Below are 23,682 nucleotides of genomic sequence, written 5' to 3' on the forward strand. Positions count from 1 at the left end.
GTTTACACTTTGACAGCAATAGACTGACATGCAAGGTGACATGTCAATGAAGTTTTCAGTTACTGTTGCCATTAAAAGAAATTAGTACCATTAGTTTTCCGCAACATGGCGAGGGTTTTTATGTTCCTGGTCAGGCTATAAATAACCAAAATGGACCCAATATCACAATTACCTAAGAGGCCAACGTACCACAGTTTCGTGTTCCGGGAAATAACTTCATGCGCTTTGTTCTAGGACTGGGACGTGTTCCTGAACGTGTCCGCCATCTTTGTTCTCGTGCCATCTCTCTCTGGACTTAAGGGTGAGTTTTTGTTTGTCTATGGTATATTTTCTACCATTTTTTAGTTTCCACTTCAAAATTTTCCACTTCGTACCTAATATTCGAATGCGCATAAAAACCAAATATGTAACAGAACTTCTTTTTGAATTTCAGTAGTAACGTAAATGTACTGAAAACACATTCGATTAAATCAAATCTGTTCATCGAGTTATTATGAGGAAAATTGCCTGTAACTTAACTCTATGTAGGTAGGTACAACGAATAGTATTTTCCTCCATTATTATAACTGTCACATGTAAAAAAAATATCTTCAAAGTTTCCTCAAACCACACAAAAATTGTAGCAAAAAAACCCCAGGTACAGTCAGCGTCAAATAGTTTGTTACACCCAAAGTACCCAAAAAGATCGCAAAGCGTCTTTGTTACCTACTTGGAATAAAGTAGTGTGTCAACTTTTTGGCCACTGGGTGTCACGAAGTATTTGACGCTCCACTTATTAATAATAATTTCACATGTGAAAAGAAAACAAGACCACATCAAAGTTTCCTTACCACATAAAAATTGTAGCTAAAAAGCCTAGGTACAATCATAGCGTAAAAAATTGTGAGTCAGTTTCCGTCCGCTAAACACATATTTCGATAAGAATCTGTCATTTTCTCAAAGCCCGAGTCATCGGAGCACACGTGTAATTGCTGTAGTTACTGACTGAGCGGCGCGTGCGCAGCGAGGCAAGGGAAGGCATGTGTGTAAACACATACTTGAATCATGTTATTAAACATTGTATGACAATATACTTAATTAGACTCATAAACATTTTATTGTATTGGAAACGCGAATATTGTCGTAATTTAGTCTCCATTGTAAGAGCACGACCCTTTGCAATTTATCTAATGGAGGATTTGCCCTACATACACTCCCGACGGTGGCCAAGACTCAAGTCTTAATTTATGTCGAGACTCATGGCACTTTTTGAGATACAAAGCATCTCGTAAACCTATTATTTTGACTTAGATGAATAGTGTATCAACTCAAAAAAATACAGTTTTCTCTAGAAAGCTTTAAAATCGAGGTTTCAATATAATAATGAATCGAGACACTTTTACTCTCTTTTACTCTTATGAACATTCCATAGAGAGTGAGAAAGATAGATATAGAATTTTCGAAGTAGAGCTTTAAAATTTAATAGTAGGTACATTTTCACAAAAAATGGCCGTTTAGATAGTTTTCTTTATACCTTTGTTTTTTTTTTCGGAGTTTTTACAGTTAGATACAACCAAGTTGCCTCGGGAGACAAACCGCTCAGTCAGTGCAAATAATGACATATCGCATAATAATACTCCCAATGATGTGCGGACTTGAAACAATCCGTTTAATACAGGGCTGTCACTACTGTCATCAATCATCAACATCTACCTCTACCTACTACCTATTGCTTGTCATGACAGGTACTGCTTCCTGTCTTTGTACCCACAATACTACGAGGGTTAAATTCGTTGGTGTAGAGGTGTATTAAATACACCTTACTTTCATTACCCTGATCATCAGGTCATTTAGTAAAAAACTAACCTCATAAAACTCATTTATTTCTGCAAATAGGCTTTAAAAAAGCACTTTTACACTCTCCACTGCAGGAGTTCGAACCTCTCTAATTTATCCAGACGCAAAATGAGGATGTTTAAACTGCCAGTTTTTAAGGCTCTAGTCTTAATTTTTTGAGTCAGATATCAGAATTACTAAAGTCTTAAATATTTGGTGGATCTCCTTAGCTATCGCTACTATATCCACCTTCATTGATATCTTTCTATCTTATTTGCATTCACCGGAATGCAATTAAGGGTATGAAAGGCAGTTTAAATCCTGAAAACCCTAGACAACATGACCTTCTCTATAATCCATGCGAGGTCAAACACTTCCCTCTTGCTTGCACTAACCTAGAGCATAACACATGCTGAATGGCTGCCGTTTTGGTTCAAATTGAAAAAAACTATGTAAGGCTGGTTTTAGAGTCACGCTGACGCACGCTGACCATCAGCGCTGACAGCCGAAATGTATGAAGCGTCGGCGCCGAGCGATCAGCGTCACTTAGGAACGTTCCTTTCAATTACATACATATTGATCTGTCAGCGCCGACGATCAGCGAGCTGTAAGCGTGATTCTAAAACCCGCCTAAGTACTTAAATTGATTTTGTAGTCTAAGGATTTTGGAATAAATAAAAAAAATCTTTCTCTCTTTCAAATTGCATGTTTTCATATTTTGTCAGTTCATTCAACCGTAACCATCATCTAAAAGACAAAAATTTGCGTACGCGCATACATTAAGGCAATAGTTATTACAAGGCTGCTCAGTGGTACCTCTTACAAATGTTTTTGGGTTATTAGATGTGGGAAAAACAAAACAATTTCAGCATTTCCGGTTCTATCTGTCTCTTTTGCTCATGAAAGTATTCCTTGCGTAAGAGGGAGACAGACAGAAGAATAATTGAGGCTATGCTTGGTGTCAACTGTGGGTAAACACATTATTTTGTATGGGATTTGAATGTTTTTACAAGGTATTAATGCAAAAAGGAAATAGTTAAAGCCATTAAAGATAGTGGGTATCTTTATAACATCGTAATATTTCATTATAAATCCATTTTCCCTTAGTTTTGAGTATGATTGCAAGGTTTATAATAATTTATGCGTCTAAAAAGTAAAAAAGCTTTTTTGTTATTTGAATTATCTTGGATTGACAGAGGTTAGGTAACTTAGAAGGCAGATAGGTTGGAATTACATACAAATTTTCAAAAAATCACTTACTAAAACATACTTATTTTATTTATTCATTACAAATGAATTTGTATTGTTGTTTAGTATAATAAAAGCAGACGCACATTGCACACATACTATTATGTGGGCAAGTTTTCCATATTTTGATTAAACACAATCTATTCAAGGTAGACATTGATTTGTGTGAAAAGGTGAATAATTGTTTTGCTATATAAACCCTATGCGAGTTCATTCGCCGTAAATATTTGCAATATCAATCATCATCATCATCATTTCAGCCATAGGACGTCCACTGCTGAACATAGGCCACTGCTAACATAATATTACGTCAAACGCTACAATCTAATATTAGATAAGTTACTTACATAATGCCTCATTGTGTAGTTCATGGTTAAAAAGGTTTCTAAGTATTTTCCGTGAATCTCTGCGATCTTCATGAAGACCAGGTCTTGTCAAACTAATTTTAGTACCCTGCTAGTTCTACGACCTAATAAATAAGCTAAAAGAGGCTAGATTACAATGCAAGATATTGTCATGACTCCTGCTTTCACTGAAAAAATGGAGGTTACAACTAACTACTAACTTTGGTTATCAGGGACAAATTGTTGTGTAAATTAAACAAATTATTTTAGTGATCTAACCCTGGTTTGATTATTAACACTGTCACTTTTTTGTGTAAGCAGTAACCAATACTATTTTTCAGTGTGTAGCGCTGTTTGGTAGAGACTTATGTTCATATGTAAACTGGAATTATAATGATAATAAAAATTAATGATCCTCTTTAATTTCAGTTTATATTATTATGCTAGATTAACTTAATACTCGTAGTACAAAAATGTCTTTACCAAATAAAGCCTACTTGGTAATTTCCATCCGTTATTTCGACATTCAAAACGCTTCTGTATTTCCCTCGTAATTACAATATTACTTATAATAAAATTTACTTGAGTAAACTAATTAAAGAACAATGTTTTGATAAGGTCTCAAACAACAGTGATAAGAACTTAAGAACGACATTGGCAGCTGTTTAGATATACCGTATTAAAACAATGGATTTTATATCGAAGGCTCACTACACATTTCATTTTAAACCTAGGTTTCCCCATAGCTGAAAACTTTTCAAAATCTTTCCAATATCAGACACTAACAACACATAACGCGACATCATAAAGGTAGCAGGAAGGTGCTGGATACAGGCCGCTACCAACCGGGCGATGTGCAACACATTGGGGGAGGCCTATGTTCAGCAGTGGACGTCCTGTGGCTGAAATGATGATGATGATCCAAAATTTCTGATGGAGAATCCGACAGTTCTTCGTATCACACTTTACAGACAATATCATAAAGTTACGATACCTAGCGGAAGAATATAATCTTTATGGACAATATAAATATTTTTTCCTATTAAAACTTTTTGTGTGTAGTTGTTAGGTAGACCACTCCCACTCTTCTCTGAAAAGGCAACTGGGAAATATACAGGGTGTTAGGTAAATGGGTATATGAGCCGACACTAGCCCATGTTAACATGGTCATATAAATGGTATGGTGAAGTCAGAAATTTGATATCATCATTTTAATTTTTTTAATTTTCATACAAAATAAATTTTATAAAATCCGATTTGTATGGAAATTAAAATAATTAAAATGAAGATATCAATTTTCTGACTGCACCATACCATTTATATGACCATGTTAACATGGGCTAGTGTCGGCTCATATACCCATTTACCTAACATCCTGTATATATTCGTATTCTAACATTAGGCCTCACCAACCCGTCTGGCCATGGTGAGTGTAGTCCAAATCCTCCATTTGCCTCTGGTAAATTACGGGACTATTCCCACCTCTCGTTCCCACCACTGCAACTCCTGTGTAGCCAGGATCTACAGCTTGACCGCCACNCTTTCTCTCTTTCAAATTGCATGTTTTCATATTTTGTCAGTTCATTCAACCGTAACCATCATCTAAAAGACAAAAATTTGCGTACGCGCATACATTAAGGCAATAGTTATTACAAGGCTGCTCAGTGGTACCTCTTACAAATGTTTTTGGGTTATTAGATGTGGGAAAAACAAAACAATTTCAGCATTTCCGGTTCTATCTGTCTCTTTTGCTCATGAAAGTATTCCTTGCGTAAGAGGGAGACAGACAGAAGAATAATTGAGGCTATGCTTGGTGTCAACTGTGGGTAAACACATTATTTTGTATGGGATTTGAATGTTTTTACAAGGTATTAATGCAAAAAGGAAATAGTTAAAGCCATTAAAGATAGTGGGTATCTTTATAACATCGTAATATTTCATTATAAATCCATTTGCCCTTAGTTTTGAGTATGATTGCAAGGTTTATAATATTATGCGTCTAAAAAGTAAAAAAGCTTTTTTGTTATTTGAATTATCTTGGATTGACAGAGGTTAGGTAACTTAGAAGGCAGATAGGTTGGAATTACATACAAATTTTCAAAAAATCACTTACTAAAACATACTTATTTTATTTATTCATTACAAATGAATTTGTATTGTTGTTTAGTATAATAAAAGCAGACGCACATTGCACACATACTATTATGTGGGCAAGTTTTCCATGTTTTGATTAAACACAATCTATTCAAGGTAGACATTATTTGTGTGAAAGGGTGAATAATTGTTTTGCTATATAAACCCTATGCGAGTTCATTCGCCGTAAATATTTGCAATATCAATCATCATCATCATCATCATTTCAGCCATAGGACGTCCACTGCTGAACATAGGCCTCCCCCAATATCAATAGAAAAAACATAATATTACGTCAAACGCTACAATCTAATATTAGATAAGTTACTTACATAATGCCTCATTGTGTAGTTCATGGTTAAAAAGGTCTAAGTCTTTTCCGTGAATCAATTTTAGTACCCTGCTAGTTCTACGACCTAATAAATAAGCTAGAAGAGGCTAGATTAAAATGCAAGATATTATCATGCATGATTTCACTGAAAAAATGGCTTGCGAACTGGAGGTTACTATATACTAACTACTAACTTTGGTTATCAGGAACAAATTGTTGTGTAAATTAAACAAACTATTTTAGTGGTTTGATTATTAACACTGTCACTTTTTTGTGTAAGCAGTAACCAAGACTATTATCAGTGTTAAGCGCCGTTTAGTAGAGACTTATGTTCATCTGTGAACTGGAATTATAATGATAGTAAAAATGATGATCCTCTTTAATTTCAGTTCATATTATTATGCTAAATTAATTTAATACTCGTAGTACAAAAATGTCTTTACCAAATAAAGCCTAGTTGGTAATGGGTAGTATTTAAACGAGTGACTGTAAATTTATGTTGTAAGTGTCAAAAATAATTAATGTGGGCTAAAGAATTACTAAGTGAGCGACTGAGTGCGAGTGACGAAAAATCAAAAGAACAGCAACTTGCAAAAAAAAATTGAGTTCCTTAAAATACAAAATGAGAAGCTTCATAATATTTGAGCGACCTAATATTTGATTGAGTGTCAACGTTAGGTCCTGCATTTTTTTCAATATTTGGCAAATGCTTTTTTTATACTGAGCGGTATTTTTAACTTTAATGAAGTGTTTCGAATGCAAAAACTACTTTGAAAAATACTATTATGAGCAGCGTATTATGAGCCNCATAGCTGAAAACTTTTCAAAATCTTTCCAATATCAGACACTAACAACACATAACGCGACATCATAAAGGTAGCAGGAAGGTGCTGGATACAGGCCGCTACCAACCGGGCGATGTGCAACACATTGGGGGAGGCCTATGTTCAGCAGTGGACGTCCTGTGGCTGAAATGATGATGATGATCCAAAATTTCTGATGGAGAATCCGACAGTTCTTCGTATCACACTTTACAGACAATATCATAAAGTTACGATACCTAGCGGAAGAATATAATCTTTATGGACAATATAAATATTTTTTCCTATTAAAACTTTTTGTGTGTAGTTGTTAGGTAGACCACTCCCACTCTTCTCTGAAAAGGCAACTGGGAAATATACAGGGTGTTAGGTAAATGGGTATATGAGCCGACACTAGCCCATGTTAACATGGTCATATAAATGGTATGGTGAAGTCAGAAATTTGATATCATCATTTTAATTTTTTTAATTTTCATACAAAATAAATTTTATAAAATCCGATTTGTATGGAAATTAAAATAATTAAAATGAAGATATCAATTTTCTGACTGCACCATACCATTTATATGACCATGTTAACATGGGCTAGTGTCGGCTCATATACCCATTTACCTAACATCCTGTATATATTCGTATTCTAACATTAGGCCTCACCAACCCGTCTGGCCATGGTGAGTGTAGTCCAAATCCTCCATTTGCCTCTGGTAAATTACGGGACTATTCCCACCTCTCGTTCCCACCACTGCAACTCCTGTGTAGCCAGGATCTACAGCTTGACCGCCACAAAAACCCAACCAATGAAGGTCAAGTTTGTCCCGGGGGAAAGTTAAACTGTCATTAGACCCGCAACGAAATTAATCAGAAGAACATAGGAGGAGTTCGAAATTAAGGTTCGACTTCCCTCCATTGCAAAGCGGATGAGAGGTGACAAACAAAGGTTTAAAACCTGAACCTAAACTCTGGTAAATTAGTGAGAATCGTGCTTATGCAGTATATGTAGACTTAATAATTATGACGATGATGGTTAAAAATTGTATCATATTAATCTTACTGTGCACTCCTATACTAGTGCTACTTACCTACACATACCTATCTATTGAAATAGCTCTAATATTTGTTCCAGTGCGATTGTCAGGTAGACGATTTTCACTTTCAGCATTTGTCTAAACGTAGTTTATGGCACATCATAAGCACTAAAGTTAATACTACAGACACGTTTTAAATTTTTATTATTATTATAACCTGACGAATTTGGGTAATCCAGCGCAATCTGCGTCGTTATTAAGGCAAAAAATAGAGCAATAAAATGAAATAAAGTCATAACTGACATGCACATATCGCATGTCAGTCACAAACCCAGTTTTTAGGGTTCCATACACAAAGTGTGCCAACGTCTTACGCCCGTATTCACAAACATTACTATGAGGTCTCACAGTGAGCGTGGACGCACAGGATGACACATGAACCAATCACAGAGATCTATTCAACGCTGTGAGGCCGATTTGCTGCTTCACTTAAGCAAGCATCGTTTGTAAATACGGGCGTAATAAGCCCCTTCAAACTCTTGTGAGCGATTAGCGGTTTTTTATACAAAGTATTGCCTTCCTTTTACTGATGCGCTGTGTGTGGGATTTCCTCATACAATCGATTGTTTGCTTGCTACAAAGTAAATGAATCGGTACTTATACTCAAGTGTTACTAAATGGGAGAGACGGGGGATTCCCTATAATTGTGATTCCCAATCGATTCTGAGTACGTTTCAGATTAATATGTAGGTACATTGTCATAAATGAAAACCTTTGTCTCTTATATAATAATACCTACATAAACTTTAACCACGCAATAAATAATGGCAGTCTTTAGTTCAACATTATTATAGTGTGAAGATATAAAATTACCATAAAGCTATTTAGAAGTGGTCTTCCCCGTATAGTAGATAGCCTTGGGTCCTTACTTTACGCCATAATAAACTAAGAATACCCGCCTATTACATATTTAGTATCAGTATGAACAAGTATGAAAGTAAGCACGTTACACCGATTTGGTATCGGTCGATTCCTCTAAAAAAGAAGCTGGCCAAATTATCGGCCCATAAAAATTTATTCATTAAAAAAATATTGAGTCTATACAGACTCAATATTTTTTTAATGAATGTTGCTGTCCGTAGCTGTCCGTAAATGGCGGGCCTTAGAGTCCCCGCATATACATGCGGGCTCTAAGGCCCGCCATTTACGGACAGCTTGAAGCAGCTAGTATCGACATCTTCAAGCTGAGACTGTATAGCAAACTAACTGTAGTTTATTTGCTATACAGTTAGTTTAGTTAGTTAGTTAGTTTAGTTTATTAGTAGTATTCTACATACATACTGAACAGCTTGAGCAGCAGTGACTGCTTCAGGCAGTTGTCAACACGGTGAATTTTCATTGTGACTATGACTGTAACAGCGGTCCGCGTATGTTGATCACTATAGTTATGTATCGTTTCATCCACGAAGACGCGCCCCACCATTCTTTCTTCCGCTAATGTTTGAGTGTTATCGGTACACGCTAAATTATCCATGCACACTACAATAATGACGCTCGGATTGCTCGGATCAAACTCCCCGCCGCGCTTCCCTCGGCCAAAAATTGGTGGGGCGCGTCTTCGTGCATGAAACAATCTATAACTGCTCGAGCTGTCCTTGTAAGATGGGCCTTAGATAAAAATCGTAGGTTAAACAAAAATTTAACTGGCACCTCTGTGGTAGGTCTCGGCTTTCATTGACTGTAACCTAATAGTTTCAAGTTTGTTTATATTTAATTGTGATAAGCTTTAGATGGCAAATCTGACCTTAAACTTGCTCTCTTTATGGCTTTTGTCTCAGATAGCCGCCAGTGTTTATAATAACATAATAAAAAGATTGGACGATTTGCTGAATAGTGTAATTCAGGCGTTAAATGGCCCAGACAGTTTTATGGTCTGACTTATGTTATTTAATTACCAAAATGGGGTTCTATGTATTTACATATTCAGTTAGGTAACCCGACTTTCGTGCTGACTTGATTTTCATAAATGGTTTTCTAAATAAATAAATAATATCCTTGGACATTATTTTTACACTACGCTTCAAGTCCCAAACTAAGCAAAGCTTGTACTATGGGTACTATAAATATAACATAAATAAACCTCTTTCTCGCGCAGTCGGGTAAAAAGTAGTAGATTTTGAAATATCATTGCTCAATGGTTATGAACTCTACCCTACTACGTTATTTTCAATTCCCACTCAAAACAAATAAGTCCATAAGTGGGTTTATTCCTTGGTTTCCATAATTATTATGGCTAACAGGGCAAATCCGATAATATCCGATGATATTTGTTTTAGAGAGTAATATTAATTCAATATGCGATAACCTTTTTAATGACAGACTTTTTGTAGGGTACCTGAATAGTTTAAGAAATCCATCTTTATGTTTCTTATAACTTGTTTATTAAAGGTCTGCTCCTTCCCCAGGTAATCTTGACATGTGTCTCGCGTCTCGGCTGTCGACGCAAGCCAACCTGGGCAACATGGAATCAACCAGGGAAGTCATGTCCATGGTCATCGGGAACATATCACTGGTCCAGGTGAGAAGTACACAATGTTCTTCTGATAATTTCGTTGCGGGTCCAATGATAGTTTAACTTTCCCCCGGGACACACTTGATCTTCACTGGTTGGGTTTTTATTTTCGGTCAAGCTGTAGATCCTGGCTACACAGGAGTTGCAGCGGTGGGAACGAGAGGTGGGAATAGTCCGTGGTCCGGGTAAGCATCAGTAATACCAGTTGAGCCTCTTAAGTTGTCATTTGATTCATTATTATCAGGTCACCCTCTCTAATGTACCAGAATCAAATGCGACAAAATGCAAAAAAGGCGAAAGGATCGGAGTAATGTCTAAAGTCTTGAGATCCTAAGAAACGCGGGTTCGAACCCCACTGCCGCTCGACTGTTGTGGTGAACGCACTTGTAACATAAGCATATTTTGCTTGTCACAAGGGGCATTATTGTTAATTTGTTTGAGGGAGGCCTATGTTCAGCAGTGGACGTCATGTGGCTGAAATGATGATGATGAAGGGGCTTTTATTCAATTTAGACCAAGATTTGAATCATAAAAAGGTAGCCCTTAATCTTGAAATGTCTCCTGGATTCCACTATGGATTTGGTTTTATTGTCGATCAAGCTGTAGATCTTAGCTACACAGGAGTTGCAGCGGTGGGAACGAGAGCTAGAAAAGCCCCATTTACCAAACTTTTGGAATATGTTTTCCTAACGCAGACAATCCTTTTTTTATCCACAACGAGGAAACTCTTGGCCTCTATCTCACCTCATATTTTACTTCACCAGGTGCAAGCGATAGTAGCGTCATCCGTGGTGTCGGTCTTCGCGATAGTGGTCAACTCCATCACGGAGCGGGGCATCCACGGGCCGTACGTACTGCTCATCACGGCGTCCGCCATCTTTACTGCCACCACCACCTGCTTTGTGCTTGGTAAGTATTGGAATGATCAAAATGTTGATTATTTGTGTTATTTTTGACTTGACTAGAACATCTTCTACCTCTCTTCCAATTTTTGTTTTATTCTTGAAGCTAAGTAGCACAGCCTCGTGCTTATTTTGAGCTAACTTGTAATTACACAGAATAGGACAAAACCAATAATTAAGTGGATAAAATCCGCACTAACAGTATCTAGTGAATGAGAGTTTACGCGTATGAAAAATCCACCAGATGGCAATACGTAGACGCGAGGTCCAAATGCTGCATGATTGGTTATTTTTGACATGACATTGACAGATATGTCAAAATCCACCAATCACGCAGCAGTCAGACCCCACATCCACGTCCCGCCATCTAGCGGATCTTTCATACGCGAAAACCCTCATTGAGTAGCCTACTTAATACTATCTTTGATGGCAAATTGAAGTAAGTACGAATTTGAAGACGTTTGAATCTTTTAAATCTTTGGTACCAATAAATAAGTTTGTAAAATGACAGATTAATTTAGATTCTCTAGATTTTGATTGCTTAACAAAATTGCCAGTTTCTAGCGTAACGTGCACAGTAACGATCGTGCGTGTAGGTCAAATCTTCCATTTGCCAAGAGAGCGTACTCTTGCAATAGAGGCTAAATGAGTTGATGATGATAATGCTGTCTACAAAAACGTTGATGATGATGACTAGAATATCTTCTATCTCTCTTCCAGACTTCGTGATGGTGATGGTGATCTACGGCTCTCACAAGTTCAAGGTGAACCCTGACAACGTGGCGACGCCTCTAGCGGCTTCCATCGGAGACATCGTCAGCAACTCCGTACTCGCTGTGACAGCCCAGTACATGTACGAGCAAATACGTGAGTATTGACTAGTATATCTTACTGGATTTAACTTTCCCCGGGACACCGGTAACTTTAACTTCGAACTCCTCTTATGTTCTTCTGATTAATTTCGTTGCGGGTCCAATAGCAGTTTAACTTTCCTCCGGCACAAACTTGGCCTTCACTGGTTGGGTTTTTATTGGCTGTCAAGCTGCAGATGGCTACACATGAGTTGCAGCGGTGGGAATGTGAAAAGGAATAGTCCCATATCTTACTGAGTTTGTTGTACTGGAACTAAAGGGTAGGTTCCAGTAGAGTAAAATAGGACTTCCCCCACTCTTTCTGTGGATGCGTAGGCGACTAAGGGAGAGAAATAACAAGATTAGTGCTCGTTTTCGCCATCAATCCCTAATTTTTATGTGACCCCTATGAAAACAAAATTCCTGTTATGTGTTACCGGGCATAGGCTTCTTACAAGCTTAGCCAGCTTGGGGTGTGTAAAGTGCTCCTGTAGTTTAGACCACTATGGCCTAATGATGATACATAAAATTGATGAAATCGATTATCGTGAACCATAAATTTAGGACCTTTATGGCTTTTGCTTATTGCAACTTCTCTCTTGATGGTCCTTAAAGCATTGAAAGAGTTTAGGTAATAAAACTATAGGTAACTGATCTACATGAATAAATCTGTCGGCGTTTTAGATGTTATAGTACATTGTTAGTTATTAGATTCAAATCTCTAGACGTGACTACACGGAGTTACAAAAATCTTGTATCCTAGAGACGATAAACGAAAACTGTCAATTTATCTGTCCCAATCGTGATGTCTGATGCAATTTTTTCTGTCTATCTGTCAAGAGCCCGATAATGGAGACAAATCTGGTGAGTGGTTATCAGAAACCTCTTAAAATATGTTGTAGATAGTAATTGACACATTTTACATGACATTGGTTGCATTCAGGTGTGAGATGAAGATGGTAGATTTGTATCTTAGAATGGATTCTGTGCAGTCTTGATTTGTATCATCAATACGTGACCCTTCAGAATCATACATTTTACATGACATTGGTTGCATTCATCTAGAGTCAGGTGTGAGATGAAGATAGTAGATTTGTATCTTAGAATGGATTCTGTGCAGTCTTGATTGGTATCATCAATACGTGACCCTTAAGAATTATACGTGTGATTCCATTATTAGATATTATAGATAAATAAATACTCTTGAGTGCATCCCGCATAATCACAAATAGAGAAACAGGAACGGTACAATTTAGGTATTTTCGAGACACTTCGTTTCGGTTTGGAACAAATTCAGACAAAATGTTAATCCACACACAAACAACTTAGCTTATCAAGATAATTTATAATTTATCAAGAGTTTTAATTAATATAGATCCTGATAACAAGATTAACTATCGAAAGATGTTTTGTTCTTACTAATAATAATTTATTTTGCCATGTGTAAGTGGTAAAACACGTGTAGAATAACTATATCATTTAAAAATCCGATAACTAAATATCAATTAAATTATATAATTTACTAATAGAACTAATCTAAGCCTATTCAATGAAATAATAATCTTGTATACGCTTAGTCAAATAGTAATTACTAGTCCAATTTAAGATTTATTTTACAAATCAATCCTGAGCGAATTTAGATAAAGTTTTCATCAGTTATCTGCCAGATACCTCTATCCGAGACTAGAATAATCAAAGTTATCAAGTTAATTCCAATAGGCAATCAGAGGCTTAGCAAGTGATGGAAGTATGAATCAAATGACACGTGTTAAATCTAAGAAAAAAATCAGTTTCATGTGCGAAAACAATGGTTAATAAATTAATAATATGATGATTGTTATCATACCTATCTTACATGTGTACACGTGCATCAAAAAAGTTATTGTCAGTTCGTCACACTTTTGTGATTAACATCACACTGAAAATAAATTCGATAAAAGCGCATTTAAGTAAGCATTAATTGTCACTAGACAATGATAATTATGAAGTGTGGCAATTTCCACATGCTGTTCTTTGTCTTGTAACTAGCTGACTCTATGACAAATCAGAAATAACCCATTAAAGTTATGTGCCTTACTTTACAATAAAGTTAGATACTTAGTAGTTCTTAGCTTCACGAACCCTTTGTGCATGCGATGCAACAGAACCAAAGGCACTTCATTATCATCATCATCATTTTAGCCATTGGACGTCCGCTGCTGAACATAGGCCTAACCCAATGATTTCCACAATGGGGCGGCCTGCTTCAAGCGCCTTTCTGCTACTTTTATGAGGTCGTCGGTCCACCTTGTGGACGTCCTACGTGGCGTTTTCCGGTATGTGACCTCCACTCCACACCCTGCTGCTCCATCGGCCGTCAGTTCTGCGACCTAAGGGAACTTAGCGATTTTCAAAATTACCCACAGTTTCTCTGGTCAGTTTCAGCCTCTGGTCGATTATATTCAACATCTTATTATTTAAATTTCTATTTAGGCAGTAGATATCAATAGCTATACTTTGATTTTCATTTAGTGGTAATTTTATCTCGTTTCATTCAAGAATTTAGATATCACTGAGATTTTGAGATACTGTAAATCTAATCGGAAACCTACGTCAATGGCATTTATCATGATTACTAGGCATTGACGTATTTAATTGTAATAATAATACATTTATCATAGAAGTCAAAATTAATTCAGTGATTAATGAAATTAGAAGTATTGTGTATATGATAAGATGGAACAATGGAGAATAAAAATATTATTTTATTTAAATTGAGCTGAAATTATTATATTTCAAATGGGGTACAAAGCCATGATTTGAGTACCATAGCTCACAGTAATTGACCTGACGTTGATTTTCCTTAGGATTTCCCTTAATCTTTATCTCACGCCGATCTTGTTTATTCTTCATGATGACAAGCAATACTTATTTATAGGATTCCACCTATCGTTTTTAGAACTTTATCTTTTAATCAGTAATCATCAAAATTAGTAGTGCATGATTTGCAAAATGTATTAGACAATAGGTATTGCTTTATAACGTGCGTTTTTATATCTAGTCTACCAATCAGTGAGCAATGTGACTATACCTTTCTATGTCTTTGTTTTAAGAAAGCCTGTAAACAATGCAAGTAACATAAGCTATGTTTATACTTTTAGTAGGTATAACACCGTCACAAAGTTTACCGTTTATATTTGACACTATTTTATTTTCTTCCGCAGAGGTCTCTCTATGGCAGCCTATCACGCTCATGTGCGTATACTACTGCCTCCTGCCTCTCTGGGTGTTCGTGGTATGGAAGAACAAATACACCAAGAAAGTCCTCACCACTGGATGGACTCCTGTCATATCAGCTCTCTTCATAAGCGGGTATGTCATTACTTTTAATTTAATCTTTTACCTTTAGCATATCAGGAAATAGAATACTGATCTTAGATCCAAATAAAAGCAGAATTATTTTACACTAAGTATTTGTTAATTAGTGTTAAGTGTCAAAACCATTAGCTTAACACCAGATAATGTGTTTTTAACGGCATCGAAATTGTTTGTGTGTCAACTTGAGGCTTTATAAATAACTTATGAATTACTCTGTTTTCCTCAGTATCGGAGGTATCGTACTCGACCAGGCCGTGGATAGGTACCGAGGGTACGAAGTCTTCCAGCCCATCGTCAACGGCATCGGAGGCAACCTGGTCTGCGTCCAGTCCTCGAGACTCGCCACGCACTTGCATCAGACCGCCATTCCTGGACAGCTGCCTGAAGGCACCAGGATCTTGGAGTGGCCGTGGAAGACGCTGTTCTTCGGAAGTAAGTACCGACTTAAAGTTTATGCTATTTAGTTGATTACAGATATAAATAAAAAATACTGATAATGAGACAGTCTTATGAGATAAGTGATACGACATTAAAAAGCTCTTAGAATTGCTAAAGATTAAAAGAAACTAAAACGTGATAANTCGTGATAACTTTCCTAGGGGATTTTATTTGCATACCTCTATTCTAAAAGCCATTTTTTTCTATAACTAATATTAAAATATAATTCTTCTTATTTTTCAGCCAAGGCTGCTAAAGTGGCTCGCATGTTGATCATCCTGGCCCTGTTCGGTCAGATCATCTTCATGACAGTAGCCGACTTCGTCTACCAAGGAGTGGTGACCATTCAAGTGGCGTTCGGTGTTACCTACCTCATGTGCTCTATGTTACAGGTAAGATACAAAATTTTATTGAATACTAGCTGACCCGGCGAACTTCGTACCGCCTTAGCGTAGAGATTTTCTTAATATTTTTTTCCGTAAGAACCATCCTTGGACTTCCACAAACATTAAAAAAAAAGAATTATCGAAATCGGTTCAGCCGTTCACACGTGATGCCGTGACAACGCGAAACGGGTTTCATTTTTATATATATAGATCTAATCTTTCTAAACCTTTACTTTGAAATTATCAGTATAATTAAAAGATAAATATTTTATGAATCATTAAATTAAAATGTAGCTACTAGGTATTAAAGATATTTCCTGTTATTTTCAGGTTATGGTGCTCTTATACCTGGCATACATGCTCATCCATCTGATGTGGCAGAAAAAGAAGGACCCTGACAATGCAGCTATCCCTTACCTCACTGCCTTAGGTGACCTGCTAGGATCAGTCTTCTTAGGTCTTGCCTTCGTCGTCCTGTCCATGTTCGGAATGGAATACGGTAACAACGTCCTGTGAGCTGTTCCAAAGTTTTATCCTACGCTGGATGTTATTATTTTCTTGTGATTCTTTTCTAAAGGATGGAGTTGGAAGATGCAAATTGGTGTCAACGTTGTCTGCACTCGTAGAATTGCACAAATCATTAAAAACGTTGATATGGCAGTAAATCTTTGGTTACGTAAATTCATATAACTCGAGAATTTTGAAAATATTCTCGTCAATACTTAGACTTGAACGTTGATACAATGGTTGCCATATCAACGACAGTTATTGTCTGCCAAATTTTTTATTGTTGCGATGTTTCTGTTAATACAGTAAATTATATTTCTTTTTAGATGCATGTAACGTATTTCACCAAATTAGCTTTACTTGGTTGTAGGTGTTTATTAGCCTTTTATTTGAGATAAAAGTTTACATTTTTATTAAGAAATACGTACCTTATGGAATTTTAACCTTGAGCAGTATTGAAAAATAATGAAATAGAAAGTATTAGTGTTTATGGTGCCAATGTGTTTACATGGATGACATGTTATTGTATAGTGCACAACTCAATTATCATCCTAGTTGTTATTCTTCCATGTTTTGAAGAAGAGCATTGTGCTTAGTGGTATCTCGCTCTCTCGCTCTGACCTTTTGTATTCTAAGAATGAGAGTAGCTCCGTCTGTGATATGTACCCAAAAATGTGATTTATTGCAATTACTATGTTTTAAAACTTGACACCATGTTTTTCGAGGAGGACAATAAATTAACCGTTGTGGGATATTTTGAATATTAATGACAAATTAAGTGGGGCGTGATATTTTATTCGACGATGCTATCTATTTATCGACTATGATGTTTTTCCAACTTTTAAATCTTTATTTCTATTCTTTCTATAACTTTTTATGTTAAGCCCTTTTTAAAGCATGTTATATTATTTTATTATGTGTTTATTTTAACTAAACTTCGAAAACTTAACGATTAGGATCAATTCAAATTGTCATATTTTTCGGTAGATTTTGTCTATGAGTAGTTAGCATATTCGAAGTGTAAATTGCAATTATCCTAGTAAATTGTAGATATCGTTGAGTGTAAATAGTTTTTGCGTAATATTAGCATGTAACCGCTATACCTGTGCCGTTTGCTAATGTGATATAGCAGTATATTATAGCTGTACTATATGGTTTCTGAATTTAATACTTACTGACTTAGAATAAAACTAGGTTTTTAGTTTTATTCTATTGTTTTTTTTTATTTGTTTACTTTAGACTCAAAATTATGAGATTGAAATCATTTTAACGAACTTTTTATTCGTTCATTTTACAATTCAGGAGCCAATAAAGTTACCTATAGACGTAGTATAGTTTAGAAAAAGAGTACAATAAAGCAATTACGTAGATAAGGTACGAGGCCTAAATTATGTAATTTATTATAGTAATGATTAATCTTCTAGTTTAAGAGAGCATTTTATGAGTGAATATTATTATTAAGGAAAATATATTGTGAGTGTGTGATGAGATCTCAGTATAAAAAATGAAATCAATAAAATAAAATTCTTCAAATTTGGACCTATCATTTTCATCTACCTCTATGGAAATTATATTTTTGCTGTTAGAAAAGTATTTCAAATACAAAATAGACGAAATCAATTGAAGTCTGTACAACACAGATGTAAAAGAATCGGTTAGAGACCAGTCCTTAACTTTTCTTTATTCCTGGTCATTTTACCTGAAAAGGAAAACTGAAAATTCTCCTTTTAATTTTCATTCCATAATTCGACAGGCACCTACCATAAAAATAAATTTAAATTTGAACCTTATCTGAAAAACCTAAGGCTGGGTTGCACCATCTTACTTTAACTTTGACAAACGTCAAAAATCTGTCAAATTCCATACAAAAAGCACCGGTTACGGTCAAAGTTAGGTGATGCAACTCAGCCTAAGGTTAAAAAGTCATGAAGAAAATTAGTTAACTATTTATTGCGCCTAAGGCCTAACAATATGTTGAAAAGAAATGATAGTAAGTTATGTGACGGTATGTTTAAAAGAAATGGTAGTAAGGTATACGATTTAATAATATCGGCTTGCTTGCTTGTTTCACAAAGTGTTGTAAGTCACAAACGTTATTAAGAACGTGTAAATTGGTCACGAGAAATATACAAGTGTGACGAATATTCATATAATGCTTTTCCCTGTGACGAGTTAACATCACATCTAAAATAACTTGTAGGTATTCTGGATTGGTGTAAAAATGTAAGTAGGTACCTACCCTGTCTCTTTGTATAATAATCGATTGTAAACGTGAGGGTTGATCTTAATTTCACAAAAAATATCTCTTATTTCGTGCACTAGCCCGTCAATGTTATGAAATCAAGAAAATGAAAACTATGACCAAATCATGAAAAGAAAAAAAAATGGGCCCATTTTTTTTTTTTTTTTTTTTTAAAAAGATTATTAGTAATTTGTTATTACACAAATTACTAATATTCCCGTTAGCCCCTCGTACTAAGCTAAATATGCTTGTGTCACGAGTGAGCTCACCACAATAGTCGAGCGGCGGCGGGGACCGAACCCGCGTTCCCCGGATCACGAGTCGGCCAGTCCGACCCCTTCACCGTTCGGCTATAGTGGCTATAAAGCCATTATAGCCCTATAACTACAAAATTTCAAACATGTCACTATAAGTGACTCANGCGAGTATGTTCGATGCATCTGTATTATTGTATAAAATTGCACTGTAGTGTAGGTAGCATTTGCATTTTTTATTTTTTGCGTAGTTACACATTATTTAGCAGATGCAGTGCTTTTCTTTAAGTGATGGGGCACTTATACATGTAATTTTGGTTATGTATTTTAAATTTTAATAGTGTACTTATTGTTGAAAAGCCAAAATAAATAAATAAATAAATAAATAAACTTTGACAAACGTCAAAAATCTGTCAAATTCCATACAAAAAGCACCGGTTACGGTCAAAGTTAGGTGTTGCAACTCAGCCTAAGGTTAAAAAGTCATGAAGAAAATTAGTTAACTATTTATTGCGCCTAAGGCCTAACAATATGTTGAAAAGAAATGATAGTAAGTTATGTGACGGTAGATGTTCAAAAGAAATGGTAGTGAGGTATACGATTTTATAATATCGGATTGCTTGCTTGTTTCAGAAAGTTAAAGTGTTGTAAGTCACAAACGTTATGAAGAACGTGTTTAAATTGGTTACGAGAAATATAATATAAAGTGTGACGAATATTCATATGCTTTTCCGTTTGACGAGTCAACTGTCATATCTAAAGTAACCTCTATTCTGGATTGGTGTAAAAATGTAAGTACCTGCACCTGCCACTTTGTATTATCGATTATAAAACGTTGCGGTTGATCTTAATTTTACAAAAAAAAAATCACCTTATTTCGTGCACCAGCCCGTCAATGTTATGAAATCAAGAAAATGAAAACTATGACCAAAATTAAATCATGAAAGAGAAAAAATGGGCCCATTATAGCCCTATAACTACAAAATTTCAAACATGTCACTAAAAGTGACTCAAATATTATGAATTAGGGTATATTTTTGAATGAATGATGTGATATTATCCTACAATCTTATGTATAAATAATTGTTATGTAGTAAGTAATTTTGATGCTGTTGATAGTTTTGTAGAACACCAATTAAAGTAATTCAATCTTATTATTAAGCTTAGTATAAATTAATAATCAAATTCGCTGAAAAATATAGGTAATTACCAAATAATTAATAAATATAAGATTTTTATGTCTAATTAATTTAAGAAAAAATAACTGGTATTAGGGCGAGCCCACACGATGCGGAATGCACATCAATAACTTTTTGTGTAAAAGAATNAGAAGAATAAGAAACGCAAATAGTAGAATATAGTATGTCGAGTTTATACGCTAATTAAAATTCAAGAATAGGGCTCTACATCACGTGTCTAGATCTAGGTAAAAATAACTCTAAACCTAACTAAAGTAAAGTTCTTGACGACCCTTTATATTATAAAATGTTATTATCGGTGAAAATGATACAGGCGCAGGAGTGCAACGCATCATGTGGCCTTCGCCTTAAATTGAAAGACGTCCCTGAGTTTGGTTAGGGAAGTACCATACACCTCATTCGCTTCACGAATTGATTTTATATTAGTGACATTAGTAAAGCGAATGCACTGTGAGTAGGTATCCCATCCCTTAGGCCTAAGCAGACGGACTGCATTAGTATAATCTTAGTTTGTAGCGCCGCTGCGTGCAGTAGAGTTCAGTAATTTAGTTCAGAGTGTAAAGTGCTCCCTTAAGGGCTGCCTTTTTTTTACTGTATGACGTTCATAAGTGCCACTAGTGGTCTAAATTGAATAAAATATTTTTGATTTTTATTTTGATTTTGAGTCATATACTTTAAAGCACTCCACAGATTACAGAATTTTTGACGGCCGATAGTTTGCTCGGCCAGTTAATCAGTATAAATATGTATGGAAGTACGCACTTAACATCATGGTAAGTCACTTCCTCATACGAATTGAAAGCCGAGCTAACTATCGGTCGACCAAAAGTGTGTAATTTGCCGGGTGTCAAAGAAGGCTGGCTATCCAATTCAGGGATGTTATGGATATCCGTAACCGTAACCGAAACTTTCGTATATCCGAAATAAAAAAATATCCGTAACCGTAACCGATTCAAAAGTTTCGGATAGTTTCGGATGTAGGCAGAGTCAAGCATACAATGTCCTTACGCTGATTTATTGATTGGATTTGGAAGTACATGAGTTTTTTCCCATAAGTTAAAAGCTTTTTTGTGAGACCAAAAGAAGGTGACAGATGCCAAAGAAATCTCTTCTGCACCCATTTTATTCGTAAGGCATGAACTGTGTTGGACAACTATTGCAATTTGCATTCTACTTATAGCATAGATATCCGTAACCCTAACCGAAACTTTCGGATATCCGAAATAAAAAAATATCCGTAACCGTAACTGAAACCAGTATAATATTATTCCAATATCCGTAACTGTATCCATAACCGAAACTACATATCCATAACATCCCTTATCCAAATGCAGTAAGTCTGTCGAGGCCTTTTTAGAACGTTTTGGAATATTCCTTTTCATTAGTCAAATAACTAGACTAGCCTTATAGACACTAGGCATTTGAGCTAGCGAAAACTTGTGGTGTAACGATTCGATCGTAGTATATTTTTTGTAATTACGCTGTCCAAATTTGTACTTATTTATATCTTATGTATTAGACGTATACATGGTTTTATATAAATTGAAATTCGATTATTGTAAAAATAAATAAAGTTACTCGTCCTAATTTCGTCACACACATCACAGTAAGAAATATCAAATAAATAATCATTTTAAAACCAGTGCCATGTCATTTACTAACATTTTATTACCGAAAGAAACAAGATTAATAATTAAATAAACAGCGAAAATGTATTATTTTTAAGTGCATTGTCAAGTAATCCAAATAATTGTCGTTGTGATCCAAGCATACTATTTAACTGTAAGTTGTACATTTTTAATTGAAAATAAACGGAACTACGGAATTTTAGTATTTTTATTAACATTTCGCTCCATTAAAGCCCTTCCATCTCAAACATAAAAGTGATAACTAATTTTTTAGTAAAACTAGGTCACTTTGTACTTACCTACAAATAGGTAACACTAACATTGGACCCTCGCGGAATTCGAACCCGCAAACGATGATAGAGCGGAGTGGGCTGGTAGTGCGCCGCCTCTGTGGTCTAGTGGTAAGACTACCTACTTCAGACGCAGAGGTCCCGGGTTCGATTCAGTGGGGTCAGAATTTTCTGTTCGGTTTGGTTGGTGGTAGGGCTTGCTCTAAGTCCGCCTGGTTTTAAGCTACCACCATCTTACCTAAGTCTGTCGCCATAACAACAATGTTAAAACAGTATTGTTGTGTTCCAGCAGTTAGAGGTAAGATAGCCAGTTCCTCTGTGGTTGAGGATTCCGAGTGAAACTCGCTTCCATCTTCGGCCTGATCATCACTTACCATCAGGTGAGAAACAGGCCAAGAGCTTTCTCATTGAGGATAAAAAAAAAGTGTGCGAGCAGGTAATAAATAAAACAATAAATATACACAAAAAATATGCCAATATCTACTTGTATACTAGATTCTAAGAACAGAAAATGGAAAATAAATTTTATTGAAAACGTATTTACTGGTAACATTACGTCTTCTTATTTATCACTTATTCAGTATCAAAAGATGGCAGCACTAGTTTTCAGTTTTCCGCAACGAATTTATCTGAGAAAAACATTTAGTTATTAAAACTGCCACAAGATGGCAATACGATACCGAAATTGATCTAGTGTTGATCGTAAAATTTTAAGTGTTGCCAAATTGATATAATATTTAAAAAGTTTATAAGTTTTGCAAAAATACAATACAATTACCTACCTACTTACGCAAAAAGAAACACATAGTATCAAAATAAATGTCGCCAGTATTCAAATCTGACGTGAGCTTTCAGGCAGTTTCCGCTTTCCACCGCTAGAGGCGCTAGTGGTTGCATTCCAATGATTTTTAATGTCAACTGTTTTTAATTTTTTGCTAAAAAAAAAATAAAAATCTTTACAATTTTTTTGGAATAATGAGATTAAAGGTTGGTTTTCAGTGAATGAAGACATTTAGATGTCCGATCCACCTGTTCACGGCTGTCGGATCGTTAGGCGGACGGGCATCGCGCACGCGCGGGCGGGCGGCCGGCAGTCCAAGCCGAGCCGCGAGACCCGGCGATCCATTTCTCGCCACCGCCGCACCGACACACCGCGCATGACCGTATCGATCGCAACGCAATGGTCCCTGTAACTAGGTTATCCAGCTATTATTAAGGTGCGTACCGATATTCAAGGTTGACACCACCGCTAGCGCAGCTCCGAAATAACTATCTTACGGAAAACGGCGGATACCTAAACACGTATGCGTAAGGGCGAGAGTCGCGTGCCCGAGCGGAC

General features: G+C 35.9%; 1 protein-coding gene across 7 annotated transcripts in view; it reads left to right on the forward strand.

Moving 5' to 3' along the window:
• Positions 1–18,263, forward strand: part of LOC114354729 (solute carrier family 41 member 1-like) — an 87,143-nt gene extending 68,880 nt beyond the window's left edge. For all 7 annotated transcript variants that reach the window (XM_028307268.1, XM_028307273.1, XM_028307269.1 and 4 more), the window contains 8 exons: positions 235–301; positions 10,183–10,295; positions 11,054–11,198; positions 11,912–12,058; positions 15,246–15,393; positions 15,626–15,831; positions 16,081–16,229; positions 16,554–18,263. In XM_028307268.1, coding sequence (XP_028163069.1) covers positions 235–301; positions 10,183–10,295; positions 11,054–11,198; positions 11,912–12,058; positions 15,246–15,393; positions 15,626–15,831; positions 16,081–16,229; positions 16,554–16,739 — 1,161 coding nt within the window. In that variant the 3' untranslated portion in view covers positions 16,740–18,263. The remainder of the gene's footprint in view (positions 1–234; positions 302–10,182; positions 10,296–11,053; positions 11,199–11,911; positions 12,059–15,245; positions 15,394–15,625; positions 15,832–16,080; positions 16,230–16,553) is intronic.
• Positions 18,264–23,682: the final 5,419 nt, after the last annotated feature.

This window comes from Ostrinia furnacalis, unplaced genomic scaffold (genome assembly GCF_004193835.3).
Source record: "Ostrinia furnacalis isolate ACB-3 unplaced genomic scaffold, ASM419383v2 OfSCF2155, whole genome shotgun sequence".
NCBI classification, from domain to species: Eukaryota; Metazoa; Arthropoda; class Insecta; order Lepidoptera; family Crambidae; genus Ostrinia; species Ostrinia furnacalis.